The sequence below is a fragment of the Dermochelys coriacea genome, chromosome 8 (genome assembly GCF_009764565.3).
Source record: "Dermochelys coriacea isolate rDerCor1 chromosome 8, rDerCor1.pri.v4, whole genome shotgun sequence".
In the NCBI taxonomy this organism is placed as follows: Eukaryota; Metazoa; Chordata; order Testudines; family Dermochelyidae; genus Dermochelys; species Dermochelys coriacea.
Window position 1 is genome coordinate 63638051 of NC_050075.1, and position 21600 is coordinate 63659650.

General features: G+C 43.3%; 1 protein-coding gene across 2 annotated transcripts in view; it reads left to right on the forward strand.

Moving 5' to 3' along the window:
- Positions 1 to 21600, forward strand: part of CFH (complement factor H) — an 84895-nt gene that overhangs the window by 54998 nt on the left and 8297 nt on the right. For both annotated transcript variants that reach the window (XM_038414630.2, XM_043490842.1), the window contains 5 exons: positions 1016 to 1195; positions 2071 to 2280; positions 4449 to 4625; positions 9626 to 9802; positions 21375 to 21551. In XM_038414630.2, coding sequence (XP_038270558.1) covers positions 1016 to 1195; positions 2071 to 2280; positions 4449 to 4625; positions 9626 to 9802; positions 21375 to 21551 — 921 coding nt within the window. The remainder of the gene's footprint in view (positions 1 to 1015; positions 1196 to 2070; positions 2281 to 4448; positions 4626 to 9625; positions 9803 to 21374; positions 21552 to 21600) is intronic.

Here is a 21600-nt window from a genome sequence, read left to right on the forward strand (position 1 = left end):
TGAAAATGTAGAAAACATACAAAAATATTTAAATAATTGGTATTCTATAATTCTTTAACAGTGCAATTAATCACACAATTAATCGTGATTACGTTTTTTATCACATGATTAATAGTAATTAATTTTTAATGGCTTAACAGCCCTAGAAAACAATACTATGTACTTATGTAATTTAAGATGGTATCATAATAAAAACACACAAGGGGGCTGAATTAAAGTTGCATAGGCAACAGGAATCTTTAGTTCTGGCATTTCCTAACTCTTTAGTACTTGACTTTTGCAACCTGAATATTCCTTTTAAACTTGCGTGTGTGTCTGTATTTCTGATGGATCTCAGTTTTCAATAAAGGTCTGGTAAAGTGTAGGAATCCTTTTTCTCCAGAGGCCACACTACAGAATAAACTATGTTAATCCTTACACACCGCTCCCTCCTTAACAAGGAGTGGAGCCTCTGGCGCTGCCCCTCTCTGACCCATCTATGTTCTCCTATCTCCCTTAACTATCATGCATGTGGGATCTTGCATAGCTCAGCTCTGTGCCATAATAGACAACGTGCATCTCCTCTATGACTGCCACACAGCATAGTCCTGTACCTCCCCCTCATTTGCTCAGTGGAATGACCCTGGTTTCACCATCCAGGAAATAGGCTGAATTAGACCCTTTAGCAGTTTATAGCATCTGAGTTAACTAGAAAAATAACTTCAATTACAATAAAGGTTTCATTACTGTATGATGGTGTGTTACGATCTTGTTATGGAGCAGGAAGAAGAACTGCTCACAATGAGAGGCCATTACAAAATGTCTTTTTTAAGCTCACAGTTGTACTTCATTGAATATAACGCAGTTCTTTGTGTCAATGCAATGTGATTATGATGCTAACTAAATGCTGAGAATAGCTAATAAGGATCTATGGACTGCACATGTTTTTATCTATTAACTGTTCTGGTTTGTAATGAACTTCTACATTTACCATCATTTGAATCATGAGATCTAACTGAAATATCCTTTGCTGAAGAGATTAAAAGAAAATGCCCACCTCCACCTGAGCTCCCAGGTGCCATCAAGATCACAGAGACACGAAACTACGAGGATGGTGAAAAAATAGCTTTTACGTGCCTACAACATTTTGAACACCGAGGAGTGAAGGAAATAATGTGTGAAAACGGGAAGTGGCAATCACCACCATTCTGTGTTGGTTAGTATGTGTTTTTATTTATATTTCTTTAGTTGCATCAGTCAAATGAAATGTACAAACAATATCAACAACAGGACAACTGCCATGTCACTGTTAGCCCCTTACATATTTTGGAAGTTAGTGTTCACATATTTTGTTAAGAAATCATTACCAATTGTTCAATGAAGAAAAACAAAAATACATTAAAAAAAGTGTTGAAAAATGAAATGAACAAAGTAATCAGACCAGTAACACTGGACTAATGGGTTAAAGGATTTTAATTGTATGAAGTATGTTGTTAATGGGTTAAAAGTGAACTAGGGTCTGAAAAATGAATACTGGAATGTCAAAAAGTACAATCTGATATCAGAACCTAATTACTTTTTATCCTACCACTAAGAGTGGAAGAAGGGAGTACTAAGGGAGAAAATTTTCAAAAGCACAAATGGGACTTTCACTGTTTATTTAATAAAATTAAATGTTGGTATTGTGTGTGTGTGTGTGTGTATACATATATAAATATGTTAAAACATTAATTTTGCAAAATCAAGCATTCAAAAATTAGGAAAAGCCATAATTAAGGCTGGCTGTTAATTTAACCCCGTTGGGTGTATTGATTATATTAATTTTAATTACATGATCATGCACTATTTTTTCCACAGGATTCTGCCTCATCCAGTGCAAAGGATAGTTGCTCACCTAATGAGCAGCCAATATTGTTCATCCTCATTATTCAAGATGTGGCCCTAGTGTTTGTTTAGGGTGGGTTAATCTAGAATGTTCCCCAGCCTTAAAAAAATCACAATTTATTTTCACTTCAGTTCACTGTTACTTTCTCTTTCAGTTTTAGACTATATGTGCATATGGCATACTAATTTTATTTTTTTCCAAAACAGAAGAAAAAGTATGTTTGCAGCCACCTTCCATAGCAAATGGTGAGATTCTCAGTCTAGAAAATCAGAACTTAAGAAAGGAGCAATCAGGACCAATGACTTATCAGAATGGTACCATGTTAAAGTACGGTTGTAACCCTGGCTTCATGTTACGTGGACCACCTGAGATAATTTGTAAGACTGGAAAATGGACATCAGCTCCTACATGTGTTGGTAATTACATTGTGTAGAATTTTCATTTAGCAGTTCATTTAGCGGAGAGGGCAATAGGTTTCAAGTGGAGGCTAAATGAAAGAATGATTCTGTATGGAACCCTTCTGGAAGGTGGAGCCAGCAGCAACAAGGGCCGGGTTCAGTATCTAGGGGTTCCTTTTCAACAATACAACACAAAACTGGCTCCAGCCCCCACCCAGTGACCTGGGACAATTACACGCCACCCCCTAGGCACCCCTAGAGGCAATACTTCCCCTCTCTCAAGCACAGAGTCTGATTGTACCAAAAACTTTTAACAGAGGGAGGGAAGTAACTCAGCATTAATTTTGGAAAACACTGCAACCAGGGTTCATAAACACAAACCATGATCAAAAGACCCACCCCCAAATAAGTTGGGCAGTGTCCTTTTCCCCTCAGGATCTTAAGTCCAGCAACCCCAAAAGTCCATTTAATATGCCTGTCCCTTCTCTGTACCCCACTCACAGTTACTGTCTTGGCCTGTGCAGCCCCAGAGTTCAGAGGTTCATCCACAGAGTTCACCTCCCACCCTGCATGGAAGGCAAGGCGGGGGTAAGGAGGCATCTTACACACTGCACTGTTCAGGTACTCGCTCATCGCCCCAACGTCCAATTATCACACCTCTGCTCTGGCCCTTTCCATCAGCCACCCTGCTGGCCGCATGCCACACCTCTCCACCAGCTGCCCACTTGCCAAAATGTCTTCAGGGTCCCCCCACACACTTAACACAGCTCTCAGTGATTTCAGCTGTTAGTGGGGGAGCCTCACTGCTGGTATACTGGGCAGTCTCTTGCAATAGAGACACTCTTCCAAAGTAGGCCTAAAACTTAGACCTAGGTATCAGTGATTTCAGCTCTGCAGCATGTAACAAGACTCTCAATTGAGTCTAAATTAACTCTTTCATTCTACCATGGAGAGAGGAAGAATCAACTGGTCACCCACACCCACACCCACACCCACACCCACACCCACACCCACACCCACACCCACACCCACACCCACACCCACACCCACACCCACACCCACACCCACACCCACACCCACACCCACACCCACACCCACACCCACACCCACACCCACACCCAGTCCTCTTTCAACTCACTAGGCTTTGAAACCCATGTCCCCTGCCTAGCAAGTGTGATTCAGTTGAGGGTGAGTCCTTCCATTGGGGTATGCTAGGTACAGTTCTGCTGCCCTCAGTTCACACAACAAGGATAACCACCCTTTATTATTCCTGCCCCAATAACAAGGAGACTGGGGATCCAACACCAGTCACAAGTGATCATTTGGGCAAGCAAGCCCATCATGCTCAGCACCTATGCAGGGTGGGTGTGTCCATGCAAACAAGATCAGCTTCTGAAGTCTTTTTCCACAACTCACCATTAGATGTCAGGAGAGAGCTCATTCAGACTCTGCTTACATGCATATTTGTTCAAATTGCTTTAAAAGCTTAGTTTTCTGGCCCAGGGTCTTTAGAAAGCTTCTGACTGTGTGACAATTTCAGGATTTCTGGTTGATTGGTTGGTTTTTGTTTGTTTGTTTTGAGTAGTTTTAGTTTTTAAAAGCTCCCACTAGGACTCAAGAGGTCTGCATTCAGATCCTGGCTTTAATGCACAAACTTTCTTTATAGTCTTGGGCAAGTCTTTTTAACTCTGTGTCTCAGCTTCCCATCTGTAAAATGAGGATAATAGTATTCCCTATTTGACAGTGGGGTTGTGAGGATAAATCCATTAATAGTTGTGAGGCACTTACATATTATAGTGACAGGGGCCATATCAAGTGCCTACATGGACAGATGTATTTTCATCAAAGTTCTGTTGAAGGAAGCACACACACCATGCATGAGGTGTCCAGAAGAAGAGGAGCAGCTGCAATTACTGGTTTCAGACAGAGGCACAAACTACATTTCATTAGTAACTGAACTCCTAGTGTATTTAGGGCTGGTGTTTATTTAACTTTCTGACAGATTTTTAACAGTGCTTATGTTGTAAGTTTCATTGCCCACCAACAACTTAGTACATGTATTTAGGTTCTGTTTACAACCTTTATTTAAAATTAGGTATCCATATAAAGAGTTACAAAGGGCTTAACTAAAAAAGGTGGCTTGTTAAGGAGGGTTACACTCATTTTAATCTTGTGTGTCTTTTCAGAAATGCCGTGTACAGGTGTTCCAAATATTTTCAATGCTCAGACTGAAGGCAGAGTGAAGCATAGTTATAAGCCTGGTGAAACAGTACGTTATCAGTGCCATCCTGGTTTTATCATCCATGGATCACCAGATGTTATGTGTAAAGCAGGGAAGTGGTCCACACAACCTGTATGTGAAGGTACAGTGAGTAATTTGATCTAATTTTAAAGAATCTAGTTACTCATTTCTTATTATTATTATAGACACTCAGAGACCACCTGGATGGGTCAGACAGATAGAATAGATTACAGAATGCTGATGCAGAAACAATAAGTAGCTAACTTATGCACTGATCATTTCAAATATAGACGGGATTGGGAGGAAACAGTGTTTGCCAAAAGGAAAAAAAAAAGGTAGAACAATAAATCTTTTTTGCAAGCTGCTAAGAATATTAATTAATTTAAAAATATAAAATGGGTGCTCACCCTCTTCCCTTTTAGCATATTACAGTTCTCAGGATGTTCTTGTCAGTATACAAAGCTCAGTTCAGCAGTCTTTTCTTTCCTTTAAGTCATTAAGTCAATGGGTGTTTTTGTCAAGCAGTCAGGGATTTAAAGGCATTGTTGGTGGAGAAAGCAGGCTGCTTATTACAGCTTCAAGAGCCATGTTATCATCCCTGACTGTCAATTCTGAGGAAGCTGGTAAGGGAGAAGTTGGCCACTGTTAGCAGTGCCAGATCCCATTGATCAAAGTTTTCAGAGCTGTCTGATTCTGACAGGGCTTCTATGGCTCTGGCTCTGAAATCCAGGCCAGTTCTGATTTCAGCTTCAAGGATCAAGTGGGTGGATCTGAATATTTCACCAGATCATGTGCCATCCAGTTCTTCCACGTTGGCTTTGACATCTGCTCCAGTTTCAGGTCCATCTTTGGATCCAAGGAAGACTTTTACTTCAGTGGCTGATGTACAATCATTCAGTTATAAATGCTCTTCAGATCTAAGTGAGAAACAAAGGAAGGCAGTCTTCACCAATTGCAAGGTCTGGGTCATCTTCACCTGAGAAAAGAAGGGCAGAGATTATTAGTTTCTCTCTTGATCCATCTCTACCTCTTTCTCCTCCTCAGCCTCCTATATGGTATCCACAAACAGCTTTCTCTCCATTTATTTCTCTCCACCCTCCAGGTCCATTGCTGTCTCCATTACACTCCATCACACATTCAGAATCAATTCCATTATTTATATGAAGATAGAGGAAGCATAAAGAGAACTGTGTCTTCCCAGTTTGTGCCTCCTCCTGTGGATATGTTTTGAATACAAGTTGCTGTGGAGATTGGCAGTCCTAGGCTCCATGGCCTTATTGAGTGCTGATGCAGTAACTTTATAGCTGTTCCCGTATGGATGCAGATATGATGATTCATCTATAAAGCATCTGGCTATGGAGAATCCTTGCCTCTAGTTACAGTGGATCTGTCTGCATCTAGTTACAGATACTCTGTCTGCTGCCTGATACTCTGTCTGAAGCAAATGAGGAGATAGCTCCCCTTTTAAAATAAAAACATGCTGACACAGATTACTCTTCTGATTTGTCACCAGATGAGAATGTGGGAGAGAATTCTGCCTCTTCCCCTTCTCATGGCAGCGGAGTTTCATGACCTGATGGATCACATGGTGTCCATGTTGAACTTATAATCCATAGCCATGGAAGAAACCTCCCCTCTAGTGTTTGGAGGAAGCTGTTGGTGCCACCTCCAAGAGTAGGATGTCACTACTAATTCTGCTGCAGCCTGCTAAGATAGTTTGTTCCACTTCTGCCGTTTGCCAGCTTATTTCTAAGAAGGCACTCAAATTATATAAGATAATCAGGATGAAGTGTTTTCATATTTTCACACACATCCTGTATCTAATTCAGTGGTGGTGGCTATTGCCATTAGCAGTTTGAGATCTGGACAAGCATATTTCACTCCTACTGATAGGGGGAAAATATTGATTCCTTGGGAAAAAAGGTGTTTTATTCTTCCTTTCTTAGTATTAAGGTGGAAAGTTATCAAGCAGTTATGGCCTGCTATCAGTTCCACCTATGGAAAAAGATAGAATTGTTTCTGCAGGATTTGCCAGATGACATACAGAATTTGGCAAATGAAATCCTAATGGAGGGTCAAAATGTAGCAAAGCACACACTCAGGGCCTTCTTTAATGCTTCAGACTCTTCTGCCAGAGCATTGGCTTCTGAAATTACTCTGAGGACACATGCTTGGATTTGCTTTTTTACTCTGGCTCTGAATACTAGAATAAAGGTAGAGGATCTCCCCTTCGAAAGGGATGGTCCTTTAAGTAAAAAGACAGATGAGTTGCTGGGAAAACTGAAGGAGAAAAGAATGACAGCCTGCTCTTTGTGTTTGATTTCTTCTATTCAGAGGATACTTTCTACACCTTCTTTCCATAATCAGAGACATTATTATCCACAATCTTCTTTGGCTTATTCCTTGTCAAATCAAAGATATCAGCAACGACATCAGTTGGCTACATTTTTCCAGAGGTAACACAAGAAGAGGTCTTTCAAATTAAGGCCTAAATCAAAATAATCTGCTTCCTCCCTGTCATCTTCGTTGAACTCCAGGCTTCAGCTTTGATGTGATATCAAGAGTAGAAAATGAAACTGCAATGACTCAACCCTTCCTCTTATGGAGACAGGCTAGCCCATTTTATCAGCAAATGAAGGCTTATTACATCAGATAAATGGGTCATAGAAATTAGAGAGAAAGGCTATGCCATTCAATTAGAGAAACTAACCCCTTCAATTCCCCCATCATCCCTTTCCAGGGAACCTTTTCACAAGGCCTTGCTACTTCCAGATGTGTAGAAATTACTGCTTATAGGTGCTGCAATGAGGTATTTGAACAGCAGAGGGACCAGGGATTTTATTAAAGATACTTTCAGGTGCAGAAAAAAGACTAGCTAGTTTCATCCAATTTTAGATTTCAGAAATCTGAACAAGTACATTTGGATGTTTTGGTTCCATATGTTAACTCTGGCCTCCATAATCCCTTCACTTTCAGCTATGGATTGGTTTGTGACTCTCGATTTAAAGGACAAATATTTTCATATTTCTATCTGACACAGTCATTGAAAGTATTTTCATTTCTTGGTGGCGGGACGCCATTTCCCATACAAAGTGTTCACATTTGGCCAGTCCACAGTACCAAGAGTATTTATGAAATTCCTGTCTGTTGTAGCATCACATTTGAGAAAACAGGATATTTTTGTTTACATATTTGGATGATTGGCTTTTGAAACGTGGAGCTAAATCTAAATGTCAAAAAGTCAAATCTCTACCCAACTCACATAATTTTATTCATGTGCTCCTTAGTGCACACAGCAGCAGCGAAAAATCTTCTTACCAGAGAACAGATTTTTTTTAAAAATAGCGCAATGTTTTAAACATTAAAATATGTCAAACTCAGAAAATAATTTTCTTCCTGGGTCTCATGGTGGTGATTACTTGTAAGACTCCATTTGTGCATCTCAAAATAAGACCAATGCAGCATTGGATGTCCCAGGTCTACAGGCAAAATCTGAACAATGTTCTAACACTAGTCAGCCTGCCTGCTGGACTTGTGGTGGTGGTCAGTCAGACCAGTTATCCTCTGAGGAGTCCAGTTCAATTCCCCCTTCACCATCAATGAGGGGAAATTCAGATGTATCAAATAATGGAGGACGACGAGGAGGAGGGATTCTCATTTGAGTCTGTTTACAGTTTGAAGTCATTGGTCTTATTTGAAATAGTCCAGATTTGTGGCTTGGATGCAGGAAAAAAATCTGATTCTCCTGTCTCAGCTTTCATACCTTGTGTTGTAGATGATTTAATATACTTAAAAACTGAAGGGTTATCTAACTCATCTTTGAAAGTTCATTTTTCAGCTACTATAGCTTACCATATTTTGGTTGATAGTAGATTGCAGTTGGTGCATAATAGGGATAATAAATTTGAGAAGGAAGGTATCTAATATGTATGCTATTTGAGGTATCCTGTCCTTTCTTGGAGTCTTAAGCTGGTTTTATCTACATTTATGAAACCACCTTTTGAACCCTTGGCTGAGTGTTTTTTATTTTTGATATTTAAGGCAGCAATCATTATTACCATGGCATCAGCCAGAAAGGTGAATTCAATGCCTTGATGGTGATTCCCACTTTAAGACTTTTCATAAAGATAAGGTGGTTCTTAGACTTGATCCCAGACTTTTGCCAAAATGACTTTCTGAATTTCACATAAGTCAGACAATTAATTTCCTGACATTTTTTCCAAGGCCACATACTAAGAAGGGAAAATCTGTTTTATGTACTTTGGATTTAAGAAGAACTCTTGCATATTATTTAAATAAAGCAAAAAGGTTTTGAAAATAATCTAGGTTATTCATGTTTTATGCTAAAAGTCTCAGGGGTCAGACTGTGTCTCTCCAGACAATTTCTAGATGGATTAAATAATGAATTGTTGAATTTTACATGTTAACAAATTCTTGTACCTAGGATACTTTGATCTCATTCCACCAGAGCTGTGGTAGTGTCTTTTGCTTGCCTTAAGCAAGTCCCTTTTCTTGCAATTGGCAGGGTTGCAACATGGACTTCTGTGCACACTTTTACTAATCATTATGTTCTCAATTTGGCTTCTAGGGCAGATACTAGATTTGGTAGAGCAGTGCTCTGTGATGTCCTCCAGTTTATTTTCCTCATTGCTTTTCAAACTACCCATAAGTGGGAATATGGAGAGCCACTGGAAGAAGAAATGAAGGTTACTTGTAAAACAGAGTTTTTTGAAATGGCTATTCATATTCACACTTCACACCCACTTTCCCCTCTTTCTCAGAGTCCTTTTGCGCTGTACCTCTGGGTTGGCAGTGAAAGGAACTGAAGTGATAGAGTGTGCCATGACCCCTTATGTATCTTCATCCTCAGAATGTTCAGAGACAGAGAGGGAAGGGATAGAAGGAGTGTGCATAAGCACTTTAACAGATGCTGCTTGGAGAAGGTTCAACCATTAAGCATATATAGGCAGCACAATATCCCACATGTGCGAATATGCAGAGAACTTCGATTACAAGCAAATAACCTTCATTTATTGGAACATAACATATTTCATGAAAATAAGATATTACATTAATAGAGTTTCACTATTGGTATGTTTATTTGTCTCTCTCCCTTTTCAGATGCAACATGTAGCACTCCACCTGCAGTTACCAAAGCTGATATTATAAATAATGAGGAGAGACGGTATCTGCCTGGTGCTAGAGTGCAATATAAATGTCAGGAAGGATTTGAAAGTATGGGATTGAATTATGTAACTTGTGAAGGTGGAGAATGGTCACAACTACCAATTTGCAAAGGTAGGAGTTTGTATTTTAATTAAAACAAGTAAGACCAGGTGCACTTTACTGAGCTGGGAGCATACAATCATAGGGCTGGAAGGGAACTTGAGAGGTCCATCCCCCCTGCATTGAGGTAGGATTAAGTATACCTAGATAATTCCTGAAAGGTAACCTGTTCTTAAAACCTCCAATGATGGGGATTCCACAACCTCGAAAAAAAGTAACCTGATTCGGGACTTAACTTTCTAACTATGTAGACAATAGTTAGGGTGGAACATTTACCTTTCTTGTTTTACATATGACATTCTTGTTAATACTTCCCAGAATGACATTTGCCATTTCCACAACAGCATCACACTTTTTACTCATTTAATTTGTGATTCACTATAATCCCTGTGTCTTGAAGTGCTTGTACCTGTCCATTCCACCTTAGGTTGTGTGTGCACTAGTTCATCAAAACCAGAGAACATATTCCCATAGTGGTACCTGTTGAGATGGTACATGTACTTTTGCTGCACACTGATGCTTGTAGCTAAGTGCATAAATGGGCAGAGCTGCCCTAACCCTCTCAGTTTCTCTTGCCACCCATAGATGAACAGTGTGAGCTTCTCTCACACTTTCCCATTAGAAATCTTTTTAGTATTCTTTCAGCTGTAGTTTAGATAGTGGTACTCATTTTCAAATATTTTCTTGTTTTTCTTCAAGTTTTATTTTCAGTACCAGGGCATGTCTTAAACCTTGGGGTTTAAGTGCTGTTGACTGTAGCAAATCTCTGACAGACACTGATTCTCACGCCTACTGCTTGAAGTGGGAAGGATACATTAGGCATAAATACCCTATTTGTAGGGGATTTAAAACCAGGTCAAAGAAGTTGAGGGCAGTTTTGCTTTGAGATGTCCTGGTGGAAGCAGCATTGTGTCCCCATTTGGAACTCAGTCACTTGACCATACAGGGTTTCAGATTCGATTCTCTAAGCACACCACCAGAATTGGTGGCCTCCGCATGTCAAAAAGAGCCAGGGAGAAGACATCATTCTCTATCGCCAGTACCATGCAAGCAGCAGAAGTCATCCAGCACCTCAGCCTCTTCATCCAGAAAAAGTCATCATCGTCTTCTTCAAAAGACCACTAGTGAGGTTAGAGCTAAGCCAGCTCCTGTGAGGCTCTTCCCAGTATTCCTACATTCGAGCAATGCAGAGTTGTTGACTCCAACATCTCATGGCCAGTCAAGACATTCAACAGCATAGACTTCTTGGCCGAGATGTTCAACAGCATAGACTGCTGCGATGCATGTTACTGTTTTGGTATCTACAACACCTGAGATGTACACATCAGACAGTGATATTTTGTGCCTGTTGGTGCTGGATTATCATTAGTGCAGGACAATGTCCAGGCTCTGCCTATACCTCTAACCATGGTACTGGCATCCTCCTTGGCACTGACATATTCAGTGCCATTGGGAACTGAGCCTTTGTAAGTAGTGCCAGAGTCTTGAGGCTCTATTGTCCAGCAGGTCCCTTCATCAGGAAAGCCCCAGATGCTTCCTGTGGTACTCTCCATCTTTTGTTGGTTTAGGTACCACAACCCATCTGCTCCACACAGTGCCTTGCCAGTTTGGCATTGCAATGCTGGATCTTCTTGAGTCTAGAAGTGGGATCCTAAATATTGGAATCTCATTACAGAAGATCTTAAGCATCTCCTTATTCCTCATTGTGCAGGTCAAGGCCCTGGCACCATGACTTTTACAGGAGCAGACTGAGACATAGCTTCCTTTGGAGTTGGTCATGGTACTGCATGAAGTACAGAAGTGGACTTTCTGGAATCTGAGGGGTTTCTCCAGACTCCAGGTCATCTTCTGATAGTCAGCATTCTGCTGGGTCTTAATCAAAGTGCCATTCTCTACCTGTTACCATTCTGTGTACCAGCACTGGTACCCAGCAGCTGAAAGAGATTATCCCTCCAGTTTCTGACCCTCCTGATATAGATGTTCAGCAGACAGTAAAGAGTAGATTGACACTAATCCTTTTACTCAACACTTCCTCATTATTTACAGATGAGGCTCCTGTTTCAGAATCATCTTCCCCTGACCTTGATGATTATAAAATGTACCAGAAATTTATGAAAAGGCTAACCACCTCTCTAGGAATACAAACTGAGTTGGTTCAGGATAATCCACACAAACTGGTGCTGGTTCTTCAAATAGTATCCCTACAGGTCCTCCACTGTAGGTGTATCTGTGCTCCTAATGGGAGATTTTTGGTAGCAGTGTCTGTTGAGCCCACACATAGGCTCTTCCTCCCTCACGGTCTGCCTCAAGGCTATCTAGCACTGCAGGAGTGAAGCCACCTCAGTTCCTTCTCAACCACCTTTGTCCTCAAATGGAGCAAGCAGTTGTCCCTTCTTTATCTGCATCATTAGCATAAATAGTATTGGTTTTGTTTCTTTTCTTCTCCTTAATAGTTAGCATTTCCCTTTTACCCCACTGGGATTAAAAAAGAAAAAGAATTTGTTTCCTGCCCTGCCTGGGGTTATTCTTCTCTCCCCCAGAGCATTTAGAAGACATTAGACATTCTTTTTAAAAAAATTTTCACTTAAAAAAAAAAGAGAGAGAGGAAAAGAATAAGAGGAAGAAAGAAGACAATTTCTTCGGCATCCCTCACTGCTAGAGGGTGATAGCCCCCCTGGAGGGGCATGCCTGGCTCTTCCAGCTTCAAGAGATGCCTCTCCTACAAGGAATTGATTCCTTTAATAGCCAAACAGTCTCACTGTGTCTGGTGCCAGGGAGAGTCCCATATCCCTCGGAAATGATCCCTCTGCCACCAGCTAAACCTGCGATATTGCCGGAACTGGAAACTGAAGTTAAAACTCCTTCTTATGGAGAAGACACTTCAGTCTCCGGGGACTCCAGTGCCAACTCTGGATCATCCCTGGAGCCTTTAACTTCAAAGGGAATAGAGTTGTGAAAAAAACCAGCAGACTCCCCCTCTAAAGGCTCTTAAAAAGGGCTCAGAGTGGTTGGCCAGCCAGAGTTCCCCAGTGCAACCACCATGATACTCACAGCACCGGCAGCGCTGAAGCATGGTACCCAGAAGGGGGCCTCCACTATGATGCCAGGGGCTCAAGTTCTAAGTCAGCAATACCGCCCCCCCACCCCCACGGAGAAAGACAGTTACCATACCATCTCTAAAACAGCGGCACTGAGAAAACCTTCAATACTGGGTGCAACAAAACTCCCATCTAGGGAGTGCACTATACTTTCTCAACCATTGGTACTGATAACGTACCACTGACAATCCTCTGCAGTGCCACGTGAGCCCATGATATCGCATGAGCTCCGGTACCCTGACAATTAAGGAAGAACAGCAATCCCCATTACTTGATACTGGGGCTCCGATACCAAGCACATCCCAGTGCCCGGAATCACTCTTGGCACCGGGCCATGTATCACCAATACCCCAGTCACCGCTCTTATCCAGTGATGAGTCTGACAGTGACAAGGAGGAGGTCATTTCCCTGGCCCCTCATCGTGGCCCACTGCCATAATACAAGGGGACTTCTCAACTCCATCGAGCTGACCCACAATTGTGGTATAGGCCCCTGGGGTAACCCCATTGCCCATGCCCTTCCCCCATCTCCATGGCCATATTGGGATCTTTAGTAGACATCACAGTTGTCCAGTGTCTCTCAGAGAGAGTCCACCAGACGGTCTCCTACAGCCCGGTTGTCCAGAGCTCCTGAGCCAGGGAGGAGGAAGCTTTTGCAGAACAGGAAGAAGGGTTCAAAGGGGAAGCTACTCCTCCAGCAAAGTTTGCCTCATCTCCACCAGATGAAGGTGTAATGTAGGTGATAATTTTAAAAACTTTCAGGATCATACCAAGAGGGTGGCATATGAGATGCACATTCCCCTACAGGAGGTGGCAGATACACATCACAGGCTGGTGCATATCCTGTACACCTTCTCTTCATCCATAATTGCCCTCCCAATTAATGAGCCAATTCTAGATCCAGCCAAAATTGTCTGGCAGACACCAGCCTCCATCGCAACAACCAGCGAGAGAGCTGACAAAAAATACTACATCCCTACCAAAGATGCATACTCCCTGTTTCAAAATCCGCAACCCAACTCTATGTAATGGATGCAGTTAATGCATGAGGCAAGCAACATCATGCCAAGTCAACCCCATCCGATCGGGATTGGAAGGATTGCGTATTTGTTGGCAACATTACAGTTTAGAGTCACAAATTACCAAGCTGTCCTGGCCAAATATGATTTTATTAATTATGGGAAACTCAATGCGTTTCTGGAAAGTTTACTGGAGATGCAAAAGGAGCAGTTTCAGGCCATTGTCAGTTAATGGCCGTAATAGTGCTACAGATGGCACTGCACATAGCTGATATGGTGGCCCGTTTGGTCTCCATGACAGTGGTAATGAGGCACGCTTCTTAGCTACAACTTTCTGGGTTGCCCAAAGAAGATCTCCAGTTTGAAGGGCCCAAGCTCTTCGGGGAGAAAACAGATTCTTCTCTCCACACCTTGAAGGATTCTGGGCCACATTATACTCCCCGGGAATCTACATTGTGGAACAGAAGAGAAGATATAACTGTCAGCCACAGCACAGGTCACAACCTCCTCAAAACCCACCATCTCTGCATGGTTATGAGCCACAGCATAAGAGGACCAGAGCTCAAAAAGGGAATCAGTCAGCACCCCAATCTGCGACCTCTCAGACCGCCTCTTCTAAGCACTTTTGATGGGTTAGTCAAGGGCCTGAACAATTACACCTTGCAACATCAGCAGCCATCTACACATCTGTTATTCCCCTTCAGAAGTCACCTGGCCCTCTTTCACAGCTGTTGGGAGAATATCACCTCTGACAGATGAGTCCTAAAGATTATTTTGAAGGGTTACGCCATTCAATTCACATCCCTCCCCCAACTTTCCTTCCCCATCCTCCTTCAGGCACTCTTTTCAACAGAACCTACTTCATCAGGAAATAGATCATTTGTTATGCCTATAGGCCATAGAACCAGTCCTGGCACAACTCAGGAGCAAGTGGTTTTACTTCCATTATTTTCTGATCCCCAAGGCGAAGGGAGTTGGAGGCCCATTCTAGATTTAAGGGCATTAAACAAATATGAGAAGGCACAGAAGTTCAAGATGGTCATGTTAGCAGCCATTATTCCAGCTCTAGAGCAAAGAGATTGATTTCTGGCCCTTGATCTACACAATGCTGCTTCCATATCTCGATCCACTATCGTACAGGAGATTCCTATGGTTTACCTTTGGGTAGGACCTTTATCAGTACAGACTGCTCTGCTCTACTAAGGTATTTTCCAGCATTTTCTCCATCATAGCAGCACACTAAACCCAGTACAGCGACTGGAGTTTATCAGTGCCAACCTCGATGCAGTACAAGTGAGAGCGTTCCTCACACTACACAGACTTACCACCCTTACAGGTCTCATAGAAACAGTCCAGACTAGCCCCAGACATCAGCTAGGGACTGCCTGCAGCTGCTAGGTCATAATGCAACACGCACCTTTGTCTTTCCAAATGCCCAGATATTCATGAAGTGTCTTTAGTTGCAGCTCACATCTGTCTAGTCCCCTAACAGCTACAGACTAACCAAACTGTTATCACTTCACAGTAAAGCACTCCCTGGATTGGTGGAAAGACCCATCCAATATCCAAGCAGGCATTCCATTCGTGTAACCGCCACTGACGCTGACTCTAACAATAGATGTCTTTCACCTCAAATGGGACGGATGTCTCCCTAATAGGCTGGGGAGCTCACCTATACAACCACAAGGTTCAGTGCACAAGTGGCCTTTCACAGAAGTGATCCTCCATATCAGTGTTTGGAGCTAAGAGTTGTCAGGAATGCCTGTGCACACTTTATGCCTTCCATCAAGAACACCCACATTAAGGTCATGATGAACAATATGACCTGCATGTTTTACATAAATCACCAGGGGAGTGCCAGATGTCCCTCCCTCTGCACTGAAGCACTCAAACTTTGGAATTGAAACTTTGGAATCACAATGTACTTATCTCAGCTGTCTATGTACCAGGGATACAGAACTTGACAGCTGACAGTCTCAGTTGGAATTTTTCTCACGACCACGAATGGCAACTGAACTCAGAGGTGCTTCAAAATATATTCGCCCTTTGGGAAACCCCGACTATGGATCTCTTCGCTACTTATCGAAACAAGAAATGTCCTTGTTATTGCTCCAGGGCCAGTCTGGAGAAACATTCACTGGGAGATGCCCTCTTCCTCCCATAGGATGGGAACCTCTTGTATGCCTTTCCCCAGTTTCCTCTTCTATCCAAGGTACTGCTGAAAATTCAATGAGACAAAGGGAGAGTTATCCTGATTGCCCCCTCCTGGCCAAGACAAGTCTGTTTCCCTTACCTGACACAGATGGCAATATGTTCTCCAGTTCCTCTTTGACCCATTCCTTACCTGCTCTCTCAAAACAATGGGCTGCTCCTTCATCCCACCCTGCAGGTCATTTGTCTCCAGGCTTGGCTCCTTCTCGGTTCCAAGGCTTAGAGGCAGAATGCTCTGACAAGGTGAAAGACTTGTTTCTATACAGCTGAAAGTTGACCACTCAATGTACGTATCTACAAAATGGAAATGATTCCAAGTGTGTTGTCATTATAAGCACATAGACCCAACCTCATCTTCCCCCTCTCTTATTTTACACTACATTTTAGACCTCGAGAGGTCAAAACTCTCACTCAGCTCCCTTAAGGTACATCTCACGTTGAAATTGGGTTTCCACCACCATGTATATGGATACTCAGTGTTCGATCACCTGCTGATACATAGATTCCTTAAGGGCATTGGGAATCTCTTCCCACATGTGAGACCACCTGCTCCAACCTGGGATCTTAATCTAGTTCTCAGGGCTTTGATTAGACCTCCCTTTGAGCCCATGGCAACTTGCTCTCTTACACCTGTCCATGTAGGGGAGATAGGTTTGTATAATTTTTGATGGTGCCCAGAATAGGTCCAAGTCCCAACCCACCACACCTGCCTAAGGCTCTGGGAGGGTGCGGGAGGGGGTTTGGGGTGCAGGCTCTGTGAGGAAGTTTGGGTGTGGGAGAGGTGTGGGCTCTAGGACGGAGTTTGGGTGCTGGGTGTAGGCTCTGGGCTGGGACAGAGGGAGGGGGGTGCGGGGCATGAGGCTGGGGATGAGGAGTTTGTGGTGCAGCAAGCAGGCAGCCCCAGAGCTGGGGACCAGAGAGGACTCCTCCTAGCCCTCTCCCCACTGGCAGGTTGCTGCTTAGGAGGTCCAGCCAGGATAAGCCCCCCCCCCGCCCCCTGGAGTCAACTCGGAGTCACCTGCTGGGGTGTGTGGGGGGGGGATGCCATGCACCACCTCCCCTTCTCTGGCACAGCAGCTGCCTCAGCCTGCCCCTAGTGCCGCTCCCTTGTAGCTGGCAGTCGCGCTGTGAAGGAGCACAGTGCAGAGCTCCATGGGGCAGCCCCCTGCTCCCCAGGGCAGGCAGGAACACTCAGAGCAGGAGGCACATGGGGGCAGCAGACAGGGCTGGGGGAGAGACCCGGCCCCGATCATTGGCGGAGGCAGGCCTCCTGGGCCCTGAATTTGCTGGAGCCCAGGCACCACAGGCCGATACAACTCGCCACTCCTGTATGAAGACAGCATTTCTAATTGTATCACCTCAGCTAGGCACATAGGAGAAATAGCAGCCCTGATGGCACACTCACCATACATGGTCTTTTTTAAAGTCAAAGTAACTCTGAGGCCACATGCCAAGTTTCTCCCTAAAGCTGCCTTTGTTTTCCATATATGAATATGAATCAACAGATCCATTTTCCTGTTTTCTTTCCCAAAATTACACTGTGACATCAGGGAGGCGATTCTGCGTACGCTAGATGTTAGAAGAGCACTACCCCTCTACTTGGACAGAGCTAAGGACTTCAGGATGTCCCCATAACTCTTCCTTTTACTCATGGAAAGATCCAAATACTCAGCAATATTGGTTCAAAGACTATCCAAATGGGTCTCTGGTTTCATTAATTGCTGTTATCAAGGGCGCTACCTGCTGCCTCCATCTGGAGTGCGTATGCACTCCATGAGGTCAATTTCTACCTCAGTCACAAATCTTGGAAATCTGCAGAGCAGCAACTTGGGGCTCTGCCAACACTTTCACAGAACATTATGTGATCACTGGAAATGCAGTCTCTGATGCCATCTTTGGCTCCGCTGTACTCTTTGTAGTAATAGACTCCACTCCAAAGTCCCAACCTCCAGTGGTGGTAGGTACTGCTTGGGAGTCACCTACAGTGGAGCATCCATAGAGACACTACTCAAAGAAGAAGTTACTCATCTTGTGGAGTAATGATGGTTCTTCGAGATGCGTCCCCCTATGGGTGCTCCCTCCCCTGTACTTCAGAGTTCTCCATAAGGGGTCTGCAGTAGAGAAGGAACTGAGCGGGGTTCGCCTGTGCAGTGCTAGGTAGTCTCAAAGCAGACCATGAGGGAGGGAAAACGCATGTGCTAGCTCACAGACTCATAGTAGACTCATAGATATTAAAGTCAGAAGGGACCATTATGATCATCTAGGCTGATCTCCTGCACAATGCAGGTCACAGAATCTCACTCACTCACTCCTGCAATAAACCTCTCCCCTATGTCTGAGCTATTGAAGTCTCAAATCATGGTTTAAAGACTTCAAGGAGCAGAGAAGCCTCCAGCAAGAGACCCGTGCCCCATGCTGCAGAGGAAGGCAAAAAAAACCCAGGGCCTCTTCCAATCTGCCCTGGAGGAAAATTCCTTCCCGACCCCAAATATGGCAATTAGCTGAACTCTGAGCATGTGGGCAAGATTCATCAGCTAGATACCCAGGAAAGAATTCTCTGTAGTAACTCAGATCCCACCCCATCTGGACACTCAATGTATGCCTAATGGACACTGCTACCAAAAATCTCTGATTAGAGGCACAAGGGCGCAGATACATCTACAGCAGAGCACCCACAGGAACACACATCTTGAATTACCATTGTTACTGCACAAGGTGAGTAACTTCCTCCTATTTTGCATTCTGCAGGACCTGAGTGAGCACTCATGAACTAATGCTACATATACTTAATGAGGATATGTCTTGCAGTTCCTTATGCTGCACTGCCTGGAATCTTTGGACCGATTAAATGGTCAGCCATAGGTCTTCATGCTGTCTCTTTCCTTCTGGGAGTGCTGGCCTCTCTGGAACTGAGGAACCGTTGAATACAAACAGTTGTTTGATATTTGGCTGACCCAACCAAAGTAGATTTATCACATCCCTACTGTCCAACTTTATCTTACTAAGAAGCATTTGCTTTTGTCTGCCAACTTGTGGCCAGAACTGAGAGCAGACTTCACCAAATAGTGTAGACCCCATCTGGTGTCTGGACTTCCTGAGTATGCTTCTTGCACATTATCATCCTGGAACTCATACCATAGTATATTGCTAGTATGTTGGCAGCCATTTTAGAGCTGAACCAAACCATTAGTAGCTGTAGTGAGCTGATTCAGATAATGTTACTCTTTGTATTTTATATTTTTATCCCCTTCTGGAAGTTTTATGCAGGAGCCAGTCCCATCCTTTCACCGGGGCTCAAGCTGGGGGTTGGGGTGTTGGTGGTACTCTCTTAATCTCTACTTTCTTGGTACACCAAGGCGAGATGTTACTCTCAGGAGATTCTGCAGATGCTCAAAAAAAGATTGCCTCTCAGTGTGGTTTTCATACACCTTTGGGCAGGGCTGGGTTAAGGCACAGGCACAAATAGGAACCTACTCTCTGGCTCTCAGGGTCCTATGTTGACATCAGAATCTCAACCTTCCTTAAAATATATTGGTTCTAGTCTGCATGGTTTTGAAAATATTCATCTGAGCATAACTGTTTTTGTGATGTCTGCATGAGTCTGCAGCAAGAGCCATTAGATTCAGGAAAGAATCCTCCTGACCCCACAATTAGAGCTTGGAAGTTGAGGGGGGAGAAAGCGGTGGCTATCTTCTAAATCCCATCCATTCTCTGTTGACTATACAATTCTGTGATACTCTTTCAGTTATTTTACCTGCTTTGATCACCAGTGAAATAGTTGGACATCTGAGCCAACCCCATTTAGATTCACCAGTTATTCACCCCACTTAGAAATATTGTTCCAAGCTAAGTGCAGAACCAGGCAGGCATCTTGGCATCAGTTACACTCATTCAGTTAATTTTATGGTTTTCCTCATGATCTTTACTTTAATTTTCCATGTGAAATCTCAGAGTGCGAAGCATATAAAATAACCCTTCCCTCCCTCCACAAAAAGTGCTGAGTGTGACACAACCCAATTTGAGCCCTGCTTCCCATCAATTGTTTTCTGCCAGCTGGCCAGGAGATACAGTGCATTTAACTAAATGGTAATATTCCCCCCATCCAGTTGCTGGAATTGCTGTCTGTACCTCCTTCCCATTATTGCAACCCAGATTGAAATAGGAACTAAACAGCTGAAGGCTGAAGCTCAAAAAGACTCTTCCCGTCTATGCAAATAGAGTTGTGCTGTACCCTTAGCTGCTTGTCCTTTCAAGGAAGGTGTAGCATATGCTTATACACCTCTCCACTAAGTCACATTGGCCCTGCTCTGCCCAGGTTGGACTGCCTAGCTTTTGGAGAGCTGCCAACTCAGTGCAGCCACAGGTCCAGGGCCTTCACTGATTCCAATGCCAATATCTCTTGGGAAAGGAGGTGGTCTGTCAAGCAGGTAGGTCATTTGCTGATCCTTAGGCTGTAAATATATATAAACAGTATCTCATTCTAGTAGCTAGCAGTGCTACTGACACAGAACAGTCAAAAGAGGACGATGATTTGATGCTCCAAGGGAGAAACCCAGCTCCCATCTGCTCTTTTTACAATGATTATTTATTCAGAGCTGACACTGGCAACTAACACTCTGCAAAGTCTCCTCATAGATTTGAGAACCATTAGTCGGACACATGTTGGAGCTGTGTTGTCAGGGGCCAGAATGAAAACTGGAAAGACAAATGGCTCCCGCAAAGACACTCCTTTCCTCTGGCTAGTCACCTGAGAGTCAAAGATTTGGAGTCCTGAAGGCCCTACCACCTTTGCATGGAAGGGGAACAGAAGAAGTTATTGAAGAAGCTTACATGGCTTTGCCCTTGTTATTTCTGGGGGAGAACTTGGCAGAGTCTAGTTGGTATAGCCACCTCAGCCACAGAGCATAAAGCCCGAGTGAGTTAGGGAGGAAGAGCACAATATGATATATAGAGAGCTGGTCAGAAAGTTTTGAACAGAATAAAGATTGATTTGTCAAGCATGAAATGTTTTCCAGAAACTTGATAATTTTGTTTGACTTGCATCTTAACCCATCAATGAATCTTAACACAAAACATTTCACTATTGGATAGGCTTTTTGTCACCTCCTTGCAATTTAAAGTGTTCTGTTAAACAGGACCGGTTAATCACTAGAGGATTGGAATAGAATTTGTACACAACTAATGGAATACCGTAAGTGCTAACCTGATCTCCTTCATGGGAATGTGTCAGTGATTGTGTTTTCATATGTCTTTTCAGATATGAGATGTGCACCTGCACCGGAGATTTCTGATGGTAGGATTCTAGGTGCTAAGCAGCGAAGGTATTTCCCTGGCGATAGGGTGCGTTATCAATGTAGAAAAGGTCTGAGCCTTATTGGGTCTCCGACGGTAACATGTAAGCAAGGGAAGTGGTCCCAACCACCAGAATGCAGAGGTATTTTACTTTCCTATTTTTAAAATAGCCCATTAGTGATGATATTGTT